The sequence below is a fragment of the Rana temporaria genome, chromosome 9 (genome assembly GCF_905171775.1).
Source record: "Rana temporaria chromosome 9, aRanTem1.1, whole genome shotgun sequence".
Taxonomy (NCBI): Eukaryota; Metazoa; Chordata; class Amphibia; order Anura; family Ranidae; genus Rana; species Rana temporaria.
Window position 1 is genome coordinate 38,318,262 of NC_053497.1, and position 19,117 is coordinate 38,337,378.

Here is a 19,117-nt window from a genome sequence, read left to right on the forward strand (position 1 = left end):
TGTGACCCTGGTGACTCTAGAGCATCCAGAACATCTCATGACCTCCGTGACACCAGAGCACCCCAAAAACTCTGTGTCACCCTATTACCCCTGGGACTCCAGAGCCCTGAGCATCCTGTATCACTCGGTGACCCCTGTGACTCCAAATCACCCTGTAGCCCCCTTTGGTCCCTGTGATTTCAGAGCATCCTCTGTCATTTTTAACCCCCATGATTCCAAAGCACCCTGAGTATTCTGTATTGCCCAATGACCCCAGAGCATTCTGTGTCAAGCAGTGAACCCAGAGCATCCCGTGTTGGCCAAGGTTTCTAGAGCACTTTGTGTCATGCAATGACTCCAATGTGCCATGAGCACCTTATGATTCTAGTCTATCCCAAGTATCCTTTATTAACCTGTGACTCCAGTGCACCTTGAGTACCTCTCAGACACCAGTATCCCCATGCAGCCTCAGGTATGCTCCTTTAATATTTTGCGCTGTCTCTCTCTCATTGTCCATGGCTCGCAATTTTGAGTATGGTACATTTTGTCACATTAGGAGGTAGGATTTGTATGAACTAAAATGATTTAATTACATAAATACCTGTTCCATTTTAATAAGGAAGCTGTCAATAAAGTGCCTCGAAATGCTGGGATCCAGAGTCTCTTGGCTGGACTTCACCTTCTCAAATATATTTTCAGCAAGTTGCTCAGATAGCAGCGTTGTCTTGTGGTGAGGTCCAGGAATGTATTGCATAAGGGTAGGAAGAATGCTATGCAGCTAGAAATATGTAAAAAGTTTTCCATCAAAACTCAGTCACTGAAAAGATGATCCAGATAGCTTTCCTATCCTAAATAATATTGGTATACTTTGTACATCAATGAAAGTAAGATTTAAGATCATTCAGATACAAGAATGTATTAAAAGTCACAATAAAATAATAAAACAATAAATCCCTCGCTACTGAAAGACCATGAAATAGTTCACCAACTATCAATACGGCTTTGTACTTATTTTGCAGAAAACCCCACTCCTAATGCCTCTCCTGTCATCCTCGATTCCTCTAGGAAGCACATAAATGTGTGATCCATGGTGAATTTTTATCACTAGCCACGAAAGCTATGAGGGAACACCAGGAGATGATCAAAGCATTTATTAAAAGAATCAAACACATTTGAAATGGAAACACAAACGGTCTCACCCACACAGGGCCACCATCAGGAATTATGGGGCCCCTTACACAGCGTCAGGCATGGGACCCCTGGAGCAGAGAACCGGAGAACTGGGGGGGGGGGGTGCTGCCGCCTGAAATTGAGAAGCGGGGGGGGCTGCCGCGAATTGAGAAGCGGGGGGGCCCTTTAAAAAAAAAGAAGTGATAAAGAAAAATATATATAAAAAAAGGGGGTTAGCCATCCGGGGCCCTGGGGACATCTGGGCCCTTTAATAAAAAGAAAAAAAAAAGAAAAATATATATAAAATATATATATAAAAATATATATATATATATATATATATTTTTTTTTTTTAAAAGGGGGGTTGCCATCTGGGGCCCTGGGGACCTCTGGGCCCTTTAATTAAAAAAAAATAAGTCCTTTCCCTTTTGGACAGATAGACAACCTTGACATTTTTTTATCCCAAGATTGGGGCAAAAATGTGGGCATCACAACTTATGCTGTTTGCATCTTTATGAGCACAGAAACCAATGCAAAAAACACACAGGAGGGCATGAACACCTCATGCATTACCATAAATAAATGTATTGAATCCAAGATCTGGTTGGCTTGGTGTCAGAGAGAGATTATGGATGACGAATGGGATACCATTCATGAATACAGACATAAAGGTTCCATTAATGTAGCTATTCAGGAAAACTATTATATAATTGGTATAGAACCCCATCTCACCTACAGAAATTTTCCCTTTCTATACCGAATACTTTTTGGAGATGTGGAAGGGCAGAAGGCACCATGTTCCACATTTGGTGGTCTTGTGAGATGCTCCATCCATTCTGGAGAGAGGTCCACAATCTCATTGCACAAGTGACCACATTCACTCTGGACTTTACCCCAGCGCAATTTCTCTTACACCACACGACTTTATCCAAAAATGACGAAATGATGAAGTAGCAGTGTTGTCACTGTTACTTGATTACATTGTTGTTCTTGGCTTTAGAGATCCTTTAACCTTTTGGGTTCCAGACGTTTCTGTGTTTTTTGCCCACTTATAAAAAATCTTTTTCGGCCTGGAGATTACACAAATCCCCCAAACATTATGGGCCAGATTCATGTACATCCGCGGCGGCGTAACGTATCGTCTTTACATTACACCGCCGCAAGTTTTCCTCGTAAGTGCTTGATTCACAAAGCACTTGAGTGTAAACTTGCGGTGGAGTAACGTAAAGACGTCCGGCGCAAGCCCTCCTAATTTAAATGGGGCGGGGACCATTTAAATTAGGCGCGCTCCCGCGCTGAACGTTCTGCGCATGCTCCATTTGGAAATTTCCCACTGCGCTTTGCGCAAAATTACGGTGCCCCGACGTGTTTTTTGAACGGCGACGTGCGTAACATATTCCCGGACGTCATAGGAAAAAAAATTATTGAAATTCGACACGGGAACGACGGCCATACTTTAACATGGCTGGTTAAGTTAAGCCATGAAAAAGCAGGCTTAATTTTGCGATGGGAAAAAACGACTTGCGACGGCGTAACGCACGCGAGTACCTTCGTGGATCGCCGTAAAAGCTAATTTGCATACCCGACCCTGGAAAACGAGGCAAACTCCACCCAGCGGCGGCCAAAGTATTGCAGCCTAAGATCCGAAGGCGTACGAAGCCGTAAGCCTGTCGGATCTTAGCCAAATGCCGTTGTATCTTGTTTGTGAATCGCAAATTAAGATACGATGCAGCAAATTTGAAAATACGCCGGAGTATCTACTCTGTGAATCTGTCCCTATATATTTTCTGAAAGCAGACACCCTAGAGCATGGGTGCTCAACCTGTGGCTCTCCAGCTGTTGCAAAACTACAATTCCCATAATGCCTCTGCCTTTGTCAGACATGCTTGTACCTGTCAGTGGCTTGCAATGCCTCATGGGAATTGTAGTTCCGCAACAGCTGGAGAGCCACAGGTTGAGCACCCATGCCCTAGAGCAGTGATGGCGAACCTTGGCACCCCAGATGTTTTGGAACTACATTTCCCATGATGCTCATGCACTCTGCAGTGTAGTTGAGCATCATGGGAAATGTAGTTCCAAAACATCTGGGGTGCCAAGGTTCGCCATCACTGCCCTAGAGACTAAAATAGTGGTAGTTCCAATTTTTTATGTCGCATGTTATTTCAATCTAGGGAACACAACATTTCTGTAAAAAGCACACCAAAGTGAAGCTTAGGGCACACAAATACGCAATAAACTACCCACATTTTTGGTAAAATATAAAAGACACTGAATAAATAGACACCCAAAATGTCCAACATTAAATTTGTGTGCACCCATGAAATGGCAACAAACGTCAGTACCCTATATTTTCTATATGCAAAAATACGAAGGAAACTTGGACAGCCGCACTCCAAAAATGTTCTTTTAATTAAAATCGATCACAAAGTAAACATGCCACAGCTAAAAAATTGGAACAAAAGCTAACGTTTCGCACTGTAGCTTCAGTGCTTAGTCATAGCTAGTACACACATCAAATGAGTGTTGAAAATATATATGCTTCACCTCACTGGTCACATGATCAGCGAGATGATGATTGGAGGCCTAGTGAACAAACAATAAACTGGTAAACTAGTGTCTCCTGTGAACCCAGGTGAATCCAGACATGTGATTGAAAAACCTTTTCCCCTCCACACACCCATGCACTATCTACAAATCTATATGTATTGTTTGTTTGGATGTTGTGATAATACAAGAAAAAAAAAAAAAAGGAAAATTGTGACAATGAATGTAAAATGATATAGTGATGAATGCTAAACATAATGTGTAATGCGGTGAGGTGTGAATGTATGTATTGTGGTATCCATAAACCACTGTTTATAGGTGTTGTTTGTGGATTGGGTGACGAATATCAAAACAAACCAAAACAAGACAAAACAAACAAAAAAATATATAGTGAGAGCCAAGATGTGAACATCATGCATAGGGTGACCAGAAAATGTGTGTTTTCATGTATGGAAAACATATTTTTAAACAAGATCCCTAATCTCCGGATCATATGTATTGTAGTGCTAAAAAATATGTTAAATATTAGTAAATAATAATAAAAATACTAATAATAAATGAGAATGAAGATTAATTAAAATTAATTTACACTTTAATCTTGGTTTCTTGTGTTTTGCTATTATTTGTTATTATTATTTTTCACTTTTTGTTTTTTCATTATTAATTATTGTTATTTATTTTTAGTTCTTATTCTTCTGACTTATTGTAATCTGAGCTTCAGATTTCAAACATTACGCATGAACTTCGAACTTATTGGTTTGTGAAAGGACTAGAATGATCTGTAGCAAATCTGCATGATTATAAACCCACATTAAAACTAAAAATAGAATAAATCTCAACAAAACTGTGGGGCGTCTCGTCATGGATCCAGGTAATCAATCATGACTGATACACCGGGACATATTCAGACAAGAACCACACCACATTCCTGTTAAAATTGCATGTGATTCTTTGCAGTGCAATTTGCGCCCATTCATTTTGTATAGACGCAAATCGCACCACATAGTATCGGTTTCAGTATCGGTAGCATTTGTGTGAGTTTTGATACTCGCGCAAATGCTTGGTATCGGCACTGATACCAGTATCGCTATTGGTGCATCCCTAATGCGGGATATCCAGAGTATTATTATTATACAGGATTTATATAGCACCAACAGTTTACGCAGCTTTTTAGTATATAACAATATACTTTGGAAAAATCAGCAGAACAGAGTGAGCAGACTGCAAAGTTCAGTGACGTAGGGTAGACATTTCAGGGACATTAATCTTCTTCTTCTAATATAGTTGCAGCTCAACTCAAGCTTTAATTTTAGTTTTGGAAAGGCAAATAACCTCTTTTGTGTTTTTGTATCTCCATCTTTTAATTATATTAAAATACCTTCAATAAAACATTTATACAAAGGCTCTGTAATCGTACCACTTTTTTTAAACACATTTTTTTCTTTGCCTTTGAACATCATCACTACCTAAACCAGGACAAACCAGGGGTACCCAAACAAGTCAAGCAAATACAGATAGCTGTTAGGCCTCGTACACACGATAGGTTAAACAGAGGACAACGGTCTGATGGAGCGTTTTCATCAATCAAAACCGATCGTGTGTGGGCCCCATAGATTATTTAACCATCGGTTAAAAAAAAAGCCAACTTGCTTTAAATTTAACCGATAGATTCCTAACCGAAAAAACGACCGTTAGTAGGCACAACCATCGGTTAAAAATCCACGCATGCTCAGAATCAAGTCGACGCATGCTTGGAAGCATTGAACTTTGTTTTTTTTCAGCACGTCGTTGTGTTTTACGTCACCGCGTTCTGACACGATCGTTTTTTTAACCGATGGTGTGTAGGCACGACAGACCATCAGTCAGCTTCATCGGTTAACCAATGAAAACGGTCCATCAGTCCGTTCTCATCGGATGGACTGATCGTGTGTACGCGGCATAAGGGAAAGGCTGTCTCAGGTTCATGTTGGTTATTATAAAAAACTGGGATAAAAAAAACACGCTAAGAAATATTCTGAATGAAAAGTGTAAGCAGCAAACTTTCTGTGAGACATATACACAGTGCGTAAACATAAAATAGATAAAGATCGAGCTATTCAATCATGTAGATACAATTGTAAAAAGTAGATGTGAAAATACATCCTGATGTCAATCTCCACCATCCACCACTGTAGTGATCTTAAATATCCAACCCTGACATTAAGTTACTAGCGAAAGTCTTAGCGACCCACTTAAATAGTGTGATAGGTTTTTTAATAAATATCTTAATCTTTATGTCATCCTCACGTATTCCTGCTCCTAATCTTATAGGTAAACTTGATCACTTTGCCAACATATCTTGTCTAATTAATAACTCTCAAAAATCTATAGACTGAAATATATCTTTACCTCCTCATATTTTACAAAAAGCACAAACATCCCTCTCTTTCTCATGGTCCATTTCATGCCTTCTTTACCTAGGGATTACTCTCACTCCCAATCCTTCTGTCATTTTCACTGCCAATTATCCTCCAATAATGCATCAAATATCCAATCTTCTGACACAATGGTCCTCTCTACTTGGATAGGTAAATTGAATGTAATAAAGATGGCAATACTGCCGAAAATTCTTTATCTTTTTCGAGTTTTACCAGAATACTTTCTCAGAATACTACAGCGTAAGTCATTACTTTTGTTTGGAGTTTCTTGAAACCTCATCTGCCCAAACACACTCTTTACCTTCCAAATCCCAAAGGGGGACTAGGGTTTCCTACTTTTACCACTTATTACCATGCAGCTCAGTTAGCCCATATCCGTAAATATCATGCAAAATGCTTTGGGTTGCGCTGGAATGAATAGTTGGTGACCCACTTTCAATAACCAACCTCGCATGGTCTAATTCCTCCGACCGTAAAAAAAACTCATTAATCCTATAACTAAACATACACTAGCCATTTGGGATACATTTAAATTAGTAAATGGACTACAATCTTCCCATATACTTTTTTTATAATTTCTTAAAATTCCACTTTTCTATCCTATATGGTCTTCCCCTAAATCTTTTAAAGCATGGACCTCCACTAATCTAACTCAACTCTGTGAACTAGCATCCTCTACATCATTGAAAACTTCCCCTGACTTATGTGAAAGTCACAAACTTCCGAATTCAGAGCTCTTTCGATATCTTCAGATTAAAAATAGTTTTATGCCCTATATACAAGGAAAAATGTATTTAGATAAATTAACGCGCTTTGAAAATATATATATATGTAAACGTGACCCACACACTAAGGGACTTATTTTAACTCTTTACACTCATCCTATTACTAAACCCACCATTTTTTGTGGCTTAGGCCTCGTACACACAACCGAGGAACTCGTCGTAAATTAAACATCGTTTTCCTCGACGAGTTCCTTGTTAAGCCCCGTACACACGGTAGGACATCCAACAAAATTTCCCTTGGATTTTTGACTTAATTGATTTGTCCTGCCACACCCATAGCATACACACAGTCAGACTTTTCTGCAAACTTTTCTAAAAGTTTCCTAACATCACATGTTTTTTTTTGCTCTTTTCTGCTCTTTACCGCCACCCTTTGGTTAACTTCTGCTATTGTTTGTTGCTTTTAACATTGGTTTTCAGCATTTGTATTTGCACTTTGTCCAAAAGTTGGTTGGATTGCTGTACACACAGTCACACAAAGCACCATCGGACTTTTGTTGCCGAAAAGTTGGTCCGTTCGCAGACCCAACTTTTTGTTGGATGAAACCAGAAAAAGTTGGTCTGATGGAGCGTACACACGGTCGGACAAATTTGAAAAGTTGCAGATTTTGAAGTTGGTTGGCCAAAAGTCCTACCGTGTGTACAGGGCTTTAGGCTTGTCGAGAATCTTGACAAGCTTTCTTTTGTACACACTGTCAAGACAAAATCTTGTTGTTCTCAAACGCGGTGACGTACAACACATACGACGGCACTATAATGGGGAAGTTTGATTCCACTGGCGCCACCCTTGGGGCTGCTTTTGCTAATCTCATGTTACTGCGTGTTAAGTAAAAGTTTGGTGAGAGACGATTCGCGCTTTTCAGTCTGTTACAGCGTGACGAATGTGCTATCTCCATTACAAACCCTACTTTTACCAAAGGCACACTCCCATCTCATACTTTATTCTGAGCATGCGCGGGTTTCTAAGCATACACACGAACGTGTTTCTCGTCGTAAACCAGCCCGATGAGAAACATGACGAGAAAATTGAAACTCCCAACGAGGAAAAAGAGAACTTGTTCTCTTTTTTTCTCGTCGAGTTCCATGACAGTTTTCTCGACGAAAAACATACACACGGCCGTTTTCCTTGGCAAAAAAGTTCTACCACCAAGTTTCTTGATGGATTCTGTAGAGGAAAACGGTCGTGTGTACGAGGCCTCAGTGGGAGATGGATCTTGGGTTTTCATTGGAAGCAGCCAAGTGATATATGATTTGGATCACAACTTATGCCGCGTACACACGAACGGAAATTCCGACAAAAAAACGTGGATTTTTTTCCGAAGGAATTTTGGTTCAAACTTGTGTTGCATACACACGGTCACACAAAATTCCAAACATTAAGAACGTGGCGACGTACAAAACTAAAACGAGCAGAGAAAAATTAAGTTCAATGATTCCAAGAATGCGTCATCCTCACAAAATATAGCTGCCTTAGAGACAAATTACAAAGTACTCACTCAGTGGTATTTGGTCCCTGTCAGAATTGCGAAATATGCTCCAAATTATTCTCAATTTTGTTTTCGTGGTTGTAGTGATCTAGGATCACATCTCCATACTTGGTGTGATTGCCCGTTAGCAAAAAAAATCTGTAAAGATGTATTTCTTATGATTTACACACATCCCTATCAATCCAGATCCTGCAATAGCACTTTTAAACTTAAAACTGGTCACTCTCTCCTACCGCCAATTCAAACGCCTATTACAGATCACTACAGCCGCAAAACAAATAATTGCCAAAGCTTGGAAATCCCCGTACTTTATAATTGCTGAAACTAAAAGTAGAGTCAATCAAGCAATGATCAATGCCAAAACAGAGGCTTTAACTTAAGATAACATTTCCAACCTTGAGAATACAGTAAAACCTTGGTTTGAGAGTAACTTGGTTTGAGAGCATTTTGCAAGACAAGCAACATGTTTTAATACATTTTGCCTTGATATACAAGCAATGTCTTGATATAAGAGTAGCGTCATGTCACAACTGAGTATAAAAAATAAAAGAGGAGCCTCTAAGTGTAGCAATATGGTTACATTTATTGAAGGTACAACATTTAGCAACTTATTGCTACACTTAGAGGTGCCTCTCTTCTCTTTTATACCCTGTAAAAAAATGCATTGATATACAAGTGCTTTGGATTAAAAGCATATTTCTGGAACTAATTATGCTCGCAAACCAAGGTTTTACTGTATATGGAATCCCTGGGTGACTCACTTTTTTCTTTCCAGTTTGCTTCCCTACTAAGACCTTGGTAATCTCGATTTATACTTCCATTCTTTGCATTCATGGTATGTGCTTATTACCATGTACTACCTCGGGGACCCCTACTACCTCTCATTTCTTTCTTCCCTATCAATTTTTTCTCCTACCTAAGATTTTTTTTTTATCTTCTTTCTCTCTTCTACTATTTCTGCCTATTCCCTCTCTCCTCTTTCAATTTACTCTTTTTTTATATAGTGATTTATTTCCCTGGTTATCATTTTACCAATTGTACATAGTTCCAATATAAGATTTTAGATTCTATAATATTTTTTTTTTTTATAAACTATACTCTTGCTAATAATTAAGACCTTTTTTTTTTTATCTGAGGTCATCTTATATTAACCTGATCTAAGTTGGTTTTAGCCTTTCTTATACAATGTATGACATAATCTTTTGAGTAGTTAGATCCATCCTAAAATTGTTTTAGTTAAACTACTTTTAGTTTTTGTTGGAACTACAACTCAATATTATTATCATATATGTGATCTTTTCTTTTGATTCCACCATATGTACTTATGTATGCTAATTGTTAAGATTTAATAAACAAATTTGACATGGAAATATCAGTGCCTCCACCAACAGCTGAAGAGCTCCCTTACCAGCTCCGATCGATCCCTCATTACTTTAGCCCAGCCAAAGCCTTTCCCCAGGTCCAGATGGTCTCCCAACAAGATCACCTCTTGGCACTGTATAAGATGTGAAGATTTCTCACTCAGGTTCCAGGTGATGCATCTCCTCCGCCCAGAGGAAACACAAAGATACTGATATTTAAGATCACTATGGTGGGGGATGGTGGAGATTGACATTAGGATTTATTTTCACATCACTTGTGGACTGTTCTAATCATCACATTTTTACATTTGTATATACGTGATTGAATAGCGCGACCTTTATCTATCTCTTGTTGGTTATTGTCGATCATCTTAAAGTGGTAGTAAATTCTTCCATAAAAAAAAAAATTCCCTGCAAGTTACAAACATAATTTTACCTGTCCCCATGTAGAACTCGCAACACTGAACGACTCTCTGACAATGTCCAGGAGTTTAGAAAACTTCTCATCTTCATAATCAAAGCGATCTCCAAATATGATAGAACAGAGAACATTGGAGAAGGAAATCATAAGCAGATCATCTGGAGCTAATTGAACATCTGGAACAGAAAAAATTATCAAGTGACTTTTATCTCAACCGTGCTTTACCCTAAGAGCTTACATTTACATTTTAAATTATTCCAAAAAACGATTTTTCTTAGTTGATTGGAAACCTCTAAGGAATAGAAGAATAAGGCTGGCCATTGACTGATCAAAAGTTTGATTGGGTGTGCATCGGCGTCTGCACAACTTTTTTTTAGGTGGGGCATCATTTTAAGGTCACCCATTTTGACAATGTCATAAAGGGGAGGGGCCTATTCATTATCACATAAAGCATGATAATCCTCCCCCTTTCCACTGCCACATTTGGCACTTTTTGGGGGGGAGGGTGTACCTGGTTTTGCCGTGGCGATCTGAGCCACATACAAAACCATGCAAAATATGCTGCAACCACAGCAAGTGAAGGTATAAATAAACATAGTTAGGCAATCGATCAATTACAAAAAAAAAAAAAAAAAACACCTGCATGGTGCAGCATTGGCTTAAGCCAGTGGAGATTTTAAATTCTTTATGGGCACAATAGCATCTTTATGCTGTTGTGCCCATATATCTGCCGTTGTGCCCATATAGCTGCTATTGTGCCCTTATAGATGTTGTTGTGCCCATATAGCTGATATTGTGCCCTTATAGATGCTGTTGTGCCCATATAGCTGCTATTTTGTATCTATATGGGCACAGCAGTTATATGGGCACAACATACATCAGCTATATGGGCACAATAACATCTTTATGCTATAGTGCCCATATAGCTTCTGCTGTGCTCATATAGATGCTTTTGTGCCCATATTATATATAGCTGCTGTTGTTTCCATATAGATGCTGTTGTAGTGCATCTATATGGGCACAACAGCATCTATATGGGCACAATATCAGCTATATGGGCGCAATAGCATAAAGATGCTATTGCACCCATATAACTGCTAATGTGGCCATACAGATGCTACTGTCTCCTATTGTGTCAACTGACCATCATGTTGTGGGGATGCTTTTCTTCAGCAGGGACAGGGAAGCTGGTCAGAGTTGATGGGAAGATGGATGGAGCCAAATCGGGGGCAATCTTAGAAGAAAACCTGTTAGAGTCTGCAAAAGACTTGAGACTGGGACGGAACCTAAACATACAGCCAGAGCTACAATATAATGGTTTCGATCAAAGCATATGCATGTGTTAGAATAGCCCAGTCAAAGTCCAGACCTAAATCCAATTGAGAATCTGTGACAAGACTTGAAAATTGCTGTTCCCAGACGCTCCCCATCCAATCTGACATAGCTTGAGCTATTTTTCAAATAAAAATGGGCAAAAACGTATTCTCTGGATGTGCAAAGCTGGAAGAGACATACCCAAAAAGACTTGCAGCTGTAATTGCAGCAAAAGGAGGTTCTACAAAGTATTGGCTCAGGGGGGCGGAATACAAATGCACCCCACACTTGTCAGATATTTATTTGTAAAAAAAAAAAAAATTGAAAGCCATTTATCATTTTCCTTCTACTTAACAATTATGTGCCACTTTGTGTTGGTCTATCACCTAAAATCCCAATAAAATACCTTTACGTTTTCGGTTGTAACATGACAAAATGTGGGAAATTTCAAGGGGTATGAATACTTTTTCAAGGCACTGTAACTCTAGTATTCTCCATGCACTCATCAAATTCATCCATTTCCTATGGGCCTTTAAAGTGATTGTAAAGGACACATTTTTATAAAAAAATAAAACATAACAAACATGTTATACTTACCTGCTCTATGCAGTGGTTTTGCAAATGCATTATTTTGAATATACTTTAGTGAGTTTTAATGAACAAAAACACTAAATAATACACAATTGTTTGGTAAAATATAAGAGTTGTATGTTATACCGAGTAAATAGGTACCTAACTTTAAAATTGCGCACGCTCGTGGAAAGGCATCAAACTATGGTAATTAAAAATCTCCATAGGCGATACTTTATAAGACTTTACAGGTTACTGGAGCAAAAATGATTGCTCTCGCTATAACGTTCGCAGCAATACCTGTGGTGTGAACACCGTTTACATATGCATGTGCAACCTATGTATGCGTTTGTCTTTTTGTGCAAGCGCATTGGGGGGGCACTTTGTAAAAAAAAAATATTTATTATTTATTTTTGTTCCAAGAACTTTATTACATTTTCAAGGAAATACATGGGCGTTAACTGTACAATCTTAACAGTACAATTATGAAGACATCAAATGGGGTTCATACCCATGCAGAAAAGGTAATACAAGGGTGGATAATCAATATGTATTGAAACATAGTAACCAAATAGATAATAACACCCCCCCCCCCCATATATCTTTATTATAATTGAAAAAGTTCCTGTTACTATAGATATATACTTTTTTAGCCAGTTGGATGAAATATCTACAGGCTATCAGAACTAGTAAAATGCATACTCTAAACATATAGCTCTAATCAAACTGAAGAATTGAGAAGGGGAATATTGTACCCTTTAGAGAATTTGGAGGAGCTTAAGTTGCAACTGAGTGATGGTATGGAAGCCTACTATATCTGATGTTAAAATGAAGAAGAGGGGCAGAGGAGTATGTTAATCTTGGTCTGCTTGCCCAAAACCTTCAGAATAGGCTTTTCACCAGGGTGGTAGTGAGACTGTATATTCTCAAACGGTTTTGAAAGTTAAAAACAAAGAAAAATGAAATTATAAGAAAAGAGAAGAGGTGCGGGCAGAGCGGGGGTGGGGGTTGGCGTACAGATAGAGGGGTTGGAGGGGTAGAAGGAAGGAGCCGAAAAAGGGGAGGACTACCTTGCCCTCTGTTGTTCATCTGGCACCTGACTAAGAAGAGCACAAACAAGCTATGTTTTGTGCATAGTCTAGGCATAGTGGTGCCAACAAGCCAAGATGGATCTATACTTCGTCGGCGTCTTTTATTATTTATTTTATTCAACATTTTTTAAACCATCTCTTTAAAATGTTTGGGCCAAATCCACAGCCCCGCAGCGCAACGTAACTTAAGTGATTTAAGTTACACTGCCGCAAATTTCCTAAGTTAGGTATCGATCCACAACACACTTACCTGGAAATTTGCGGCGGTGTAACTCAAATCTGTCCGGCGCAAGGCGTGCCGAATCTAATGGGGCGAGTCCCATTTAAATTAGGCGCGCTCCCGCGCTGGATGTACTGTGCATGCTCCGTCGGGTAACTTACCCGACGTGCATTGCGCTAACTGACGTCGCTCCAACGTCATTTGCTTAGACGGTAACGTAAATGGCGTCCAGCGCCATTCACGGACGTCTTACGCAAATGACATAGAGTTTGAATTTTCGACGCGGGAACGACGGCCATACTTATTAGGGATTAGTCAAATAGGACTCAGCCCTATTTTTACACGGCGTAACTCGACGTAAACAACGTAGCATTAGAGCGACGGGCCCATCGGAGCGTTCGTGGATCGCCGTAAGTGTTCATTTGCATATTCTAGGCCGGCCGCAAAGGCCTCGCCACCTAGCGGCCGGCCTAGAATTGCATCCTTAAGATCCGACAGTGTAATTCAATTACACATGTCGGATCTTCTGTCTATCTCTTGGAAACTGATTCTGTGGATCAGTTCCAAAGATAGAAACAGGGATACGACGGCGTATCAGTAGATACGCCGTCGTATCTCTTTTGAGGATTACCCCCTTTGTGATCAATTTTATTGACAGCAGAGCCCCCCGCCCCAAAGCACCCCCCCCCCCTCTCGTGTTGAGGGCATGTGGCTTGGTATGGTTCAAGAGGGAGCCAAGCAAGCGCTCCTCTCCTGACCTGCAAGGCTGCATGCTCAGATAAGGGTCAGGTATGGGTTTTTTTTTTTACATCCAGCTGCCAGTGGGGAAACTCACTGACAGCTGATGATCCATCGGTGGTTAAGGACAAGGCGGCCTGTTTACCAGCTATTCTTCACACAGAATTCAAATTGGTTAATCAATTTTCGACTAATTCAAATTCCAAATGTTCTGAAAATGTGGAATTTGTTTGAAAATAATGAAACCTAACACAATTTTAATTTCTGCACAAGTTGCATCAACGTCCCGTCAAGTCGCATGGAGAATTGCACCAATTTTTAAGTAGCACAAGTGTGAATGGAGCCTTACCATGATCTGTAATCATCTGTGTCCGAAGGGCAGATGAGCACCCCAGGGGGCTCGTGGGGGGTGGGGCTCTGGGAGGACACCCATGGAACCCTCCCAGAACTGGACGACCAAGCTGTAGCCATCTTTTGGCTATAGCGCTGTCGGGAAGTACTGTAGTTAATACATTTTTACTTTTTTTTTTCTTTTAATTACATTCTTTGTACTAACCTTGAAACTTTTGGAATTCTTCCACCAAATACAATGCTTCCTCTTGTATCTTCCCTTCAATATTCTTATTTCCAAACCCAAAACTCTTCAGTGTTCTTAACGTGAAGGTCCGTATGATTCTCCACCTTTCCCCGTTGCTGAGACTCAGCCCTGAATTAAAAGATGGTTTTGATTTAAGGTATGCATCAGTCAAATGTGAACATTTGCCATTTAAACTAACTCATGGGACACAATCTTTCTGTTGAATGGATTTGTTTGGATCACATTTTTATTCTGCATTGTAGATTAACCCCTATAGATGCACACTGTCTGAAAGAGGCTGAATCCCAGATCATCGTGTTTTTTATAGCACAGATGTGTTTAATGCCGAGGCCCCCACTTGAACCACTTTAATCCAAAAGCAAACCACCCGTCGTTTAAGAATATACCGGGGTTATGGCAGCTATCTGCTGCCATAACAACGGTATTCAACGTCAAAGTACTGACGTATAACAACGGCGGGCAGTCCGGAAGTGGTTAAGGTGATTCCTTGGGGACCCGTAGCTCACCAGAACTAGTGTCCCTATTAGAAGAAGTGTCCCCATTTATTGTTGTTTGTGCCCCCAATAGGGAGATTAATCCCGTCTATTTGTCCTGTTTACCATTATAATGGAAAGTTAAAGTAAAAGAAAATCCCACATTTTGAGTTGTCCTCAGAAAAGTAATAGAGGGAAACTCTTCCAATGGGGACACTAGTTCTGGTGATCTGGGGGTCCCCAAGAGATTACCTTCTTAATTTTCAGGGATTTCCTCTCACTTAGTGTTTGGCTATGGGACAGGAAGTGAAGGGAAATCTCTGCAATGGGACACAGATGGCGGAAAAAGTTTTGCCTATAGTCTAATTTAAGTGTAAATATTAAATAATAGGCTCAATATATACAGTAAATCATTTGGAGTAGACTGGACAAGAGATAATAGCCATGAGCTTTTTACCATAGCCTTGGGTGAATTTCTCAATGTGGTGTACAGGACCACGAGCGCCAAACTCTTCTGCTTTTTCTACCAGAGCTTCCTTCACCGCTTCATATCCACATATGACAACCACGGGACGAGAACCAAAGTACAAAGTGTAGACTGGACCATATTGCTTCCACAGCTTCAATATAAGAAAGAAAAATCATTTATAATCAAAAAATCTAATCTTTTTTTTCCTTGATTCCTAGTAGAGCAAATATATGATCTAAAAAAAAAAACTTTTTTCAACTGAGGATCTGTACATAGAATCTAAAAGACACCAACCTTCATTAATGAGCCCACTAGCCCACCGTATTTAATGTGCAGTAAAGTTCCAATAAGCGGCAGAGGTGTAGGACCTGGAGGGAGGTTACGTCTCCTGTGCATTGTGTTCCATGTTGAATAAACGAAGAAGCAACAGATCAGTATGAAGATCCCTGTTAATACCTCTGTTATGTCCATCGTGGAAGAGAAAACCGAGACACACGGAGCTGCAGAGTTTATATAGAGATCTCATTTTGTTTGATTGGGTGGAGCAACCCTGGAAGACCTCCAGCCCGAGGCAGTTCATAAATTCTCATTCAGGAATAAGCTTTTAATACTATTATATGATAATAAATCAATTAAAGAACAAGAAAATAAAATCCTAATAAATCTCTGTTTATGCTCAAAGTTTGCTATTGCGGCCTTTTTTTTTTTTTTTGCAGACTTGTGTGGTAATGTAATATTAAATCCTCTTTTTTTAAGCTGATTTAATCATTTATGCATCTTTTTTATCTTATAGGCTGGGTTCACACTGTTATGCAGAGCAGACCACAGCAGGCATAGCCCCCAACTGTCCCTAATTTGGAGCAATGTCCCTCTGTCCTTCATTCCTCCTCATTTGTCCCTCATATTGGTCTGGTCTATATAGATGTATTTAACCACTTAAGGACCGGACCAATATGCTGCCTAAAGACCCAAGGGGTTTTTACAGTTCGGGACTGCGTCGCTTTAACAGACAATTGCGCGGTCGTGCGACGTGGCTCTCAAACAAAATTGGCGTACTTTTTCCCCACAAATAGAGCTTTCTTTTGGTGGTATTTGATCACCTCTGCGGTTTTTATTTTTTGCGCTATAAACAAAAATAGAGCGACAATTTTGAAAAAAATTCTATATTTTTTACTTTTTGCTATAATAAATATCCCCCAAAAACATATATAAAAAAAAAAATTTCCTCAGTTTAGGCCGATACGTATTCTTCTACCTATTTTTGGTAAAAAAAAATCGCAATAATCGTTTATCGGTTGGTTTGCGCAAAATTTATAGCGTTTACAAAATAGGGGATAGTTTTATTGCATTTTTATTTTTTTTATTTTTTTTACTACTAATGGCGGCGATCAGCGATTTTTTCGTGACTGCGACATTATGGCGGACACTTCGGACAATTTTTGGGACCATTGTCATTTTCACAGCAAAAAATGCATTTAAATTGCATTCTTTATTGTGAAAATGACAGTTGCAGTTTGGGAGTTAAACACAGGGGGCGCTGTAACATTTAGGGTTCACTTTGTGTGTGTTTACAACTGTAGGGGGGTGTGGCTGTAGGACTGACATCATCGATCGAGTCTCCCTAATAAAAGGGATCACTCGATCGATGTGCCGCCATAGTGAAGCACGGGGAAGCCGTGTTTATGGCTCTCCCCTTTCTTCAGCTCCGGGGGGGGGCGATCGCGACCGGGCGGCTATAAACGAATAGCCGCGCCGTCATCCCGGATCGCTCCCCGAGGCTTACCGACCGCCGCATGTACCGGGGGGGTCCCGATCGGACCCCCGACCCACGTCAAGCAGAGGACATACCGGTACGTACATGTGCCTGTCCGTGCCATTCTGCTGACGTAAATGTACATGAGGAGGTCGGAAAGTGGTTAAAATGCACTTTTTATCTATCAAAAAGTGTTTTCCAGTGCTAAACCTTTCATCTGATTTCTAAATTGCTGCATTTGTAAATTCCAAAAGCCAATATAAAGGATTTTTTTTGTACAATTCTCCATTAAGGGGGCGTGGCAAGGGGTGTGTCCTATACCTGGATACTTTTGCTGATAGGTGTCCCTCGTTCCCATCTCAAAAAGGTGGGAGGTATGCAGCAGGGGTCTGGTGTGACCCTATTCTCTGTTTCTGGGATGAATCAGGTCCAAATTTTTGCCTGAATTCAATCCTGAAATGGAGCCAAAGACACACAGGACCCTTCTGCTGTATGCCTCGCAGCCGCCCCCAGAGATGTGTGAACCGGCTCCATTGAGAGCCAGTCACAGTCTCCTGGCATGTGAATTGATTGTGGGGAGAACCGCATCCAATTCGCAATAGTGTAAACCCAGCCTGAATACTCGTTCCAGTTTAAGATGGTGCCATGATTTCTACCCTGGGTTTCCTGTTTCAGGGCTACTCTCTCTTTTCTTGCATTGTCTAATGGAGAGGTCTCCAAACTTTCAAAAGAAAGGGCCAGTTTACAGTCTTTCAGGCCTCGTACACACGACAGAGAAACTCGACGTGCTTGGCACGTCGAGTTCCTCGTCTCGTTTTGGGATGAAGCCGCCGAAGAGCTCGGCGGGCCGCCTTCTCCTATAGAACAACGCGGCCAACGAGAAAATAGAGAACATGTTCTCTATTTTCTCGTCGAGCTCCTCGGCGGCTCCATCGAGCCAAAACTGTACAGACGACAGAGATTCTCGGCAGAATCCGGGTTTTGACCGAGTTTCTCGGCGAATTCTGCCGAGAATCTCTGTCGTGTGTACGAGGCCTCAGACTTTAGGGAGGCCCAGTTTGTGGCCATTGGGAGTAGAAAATGTCCCCACATCAGGTGGAGTAAACAATGCCCCATTAGTGAGAGGAACTGTGCCCCATTATTTATGTCATTGTGAGAAACTGTGCCCATCCCACTGTTGGTGTCATTGGGAGGAATGGTCTTACATCATTGGTATCATTGGGGTCCATTGTTGTTTTCATTGGGAGGAACTATGCCCCTTCATTGAGGTCAGTGAATAAAATACTATACTATAATTGCATGAAATAATTTGTCTGTTAAAGATACACTATATTGTCAAAAGTTTTGGGACACCTGCCTTTACACGCACATGAACTTTAATGGCATGCCAGTCTTAGTCCGTAGAGTTCAATAGTGAGTTGGCCCACCCTTTGCAGCTATAACAGCTTCAACTCTTCTGGGAAGCCTGCCCACAAGGTTTAGGAGTGTGTTTTTACAGGAAAGTTTGACCTTTCTTCCAGAAGCGCATTTGTGAGGTCAGGCATTGATGTTTGATGGGAAGGCCTGGCTCGCAGTCTCCTATATAATTCATCACAAAGTGTTGGTATGGGAATGAGGTCAATAAAGTTCCTTTACCCCAAACTCGCTCCTCCATGTCTTTATGGACTATAATTTGTGCGCTGGTCCAAATCATTTGGTGGAGGGGAATTATGGTGTGGAGTTATTTT

General features: G+C 40.3%; 1 protein-coding gene across 1 annotated transcript in view; it reads right to left on the reverse strand.

The window, feature by feature from the left end:
* LOC120913338 (cytochrome P450 2G1-like) overlaps window positions 1-16,174 on the reverse strand; it is a 28,068-nt gene extending 11,894 nt beyond the window's left edge. Inside the window, exons 1-5 of the mRNA XM_040323208.1 lie at window positions 15,932-16,174; window positions 15,626-15,788; window positions 14,654-14,803; window positions 10,180-10,340; window positions 581-757 (exon numbers count right to left, since the gene is read on the reverse strand). Of these exons, the coding sequence (XP_040179142.1) occupies window positions 581-757; window positions 10,180-10,340; window positions 14,654-14,803; window positions 15,626-15,788; window positions 15,932-16,108 (828 nt within the window). The 5' untranslated portion in view covers window positions 16,109-16,174. The remainder of the gene's footprint in view (window positions 1-580; window positions 758-10,179; window positions 10,341-14,653; window positions 14,804-15,625; window positions 15,789-15,931) is intronic.
* Between the last annotated feature and the right edge of the window lie 2,943 nt (window positions 16,175-19,117).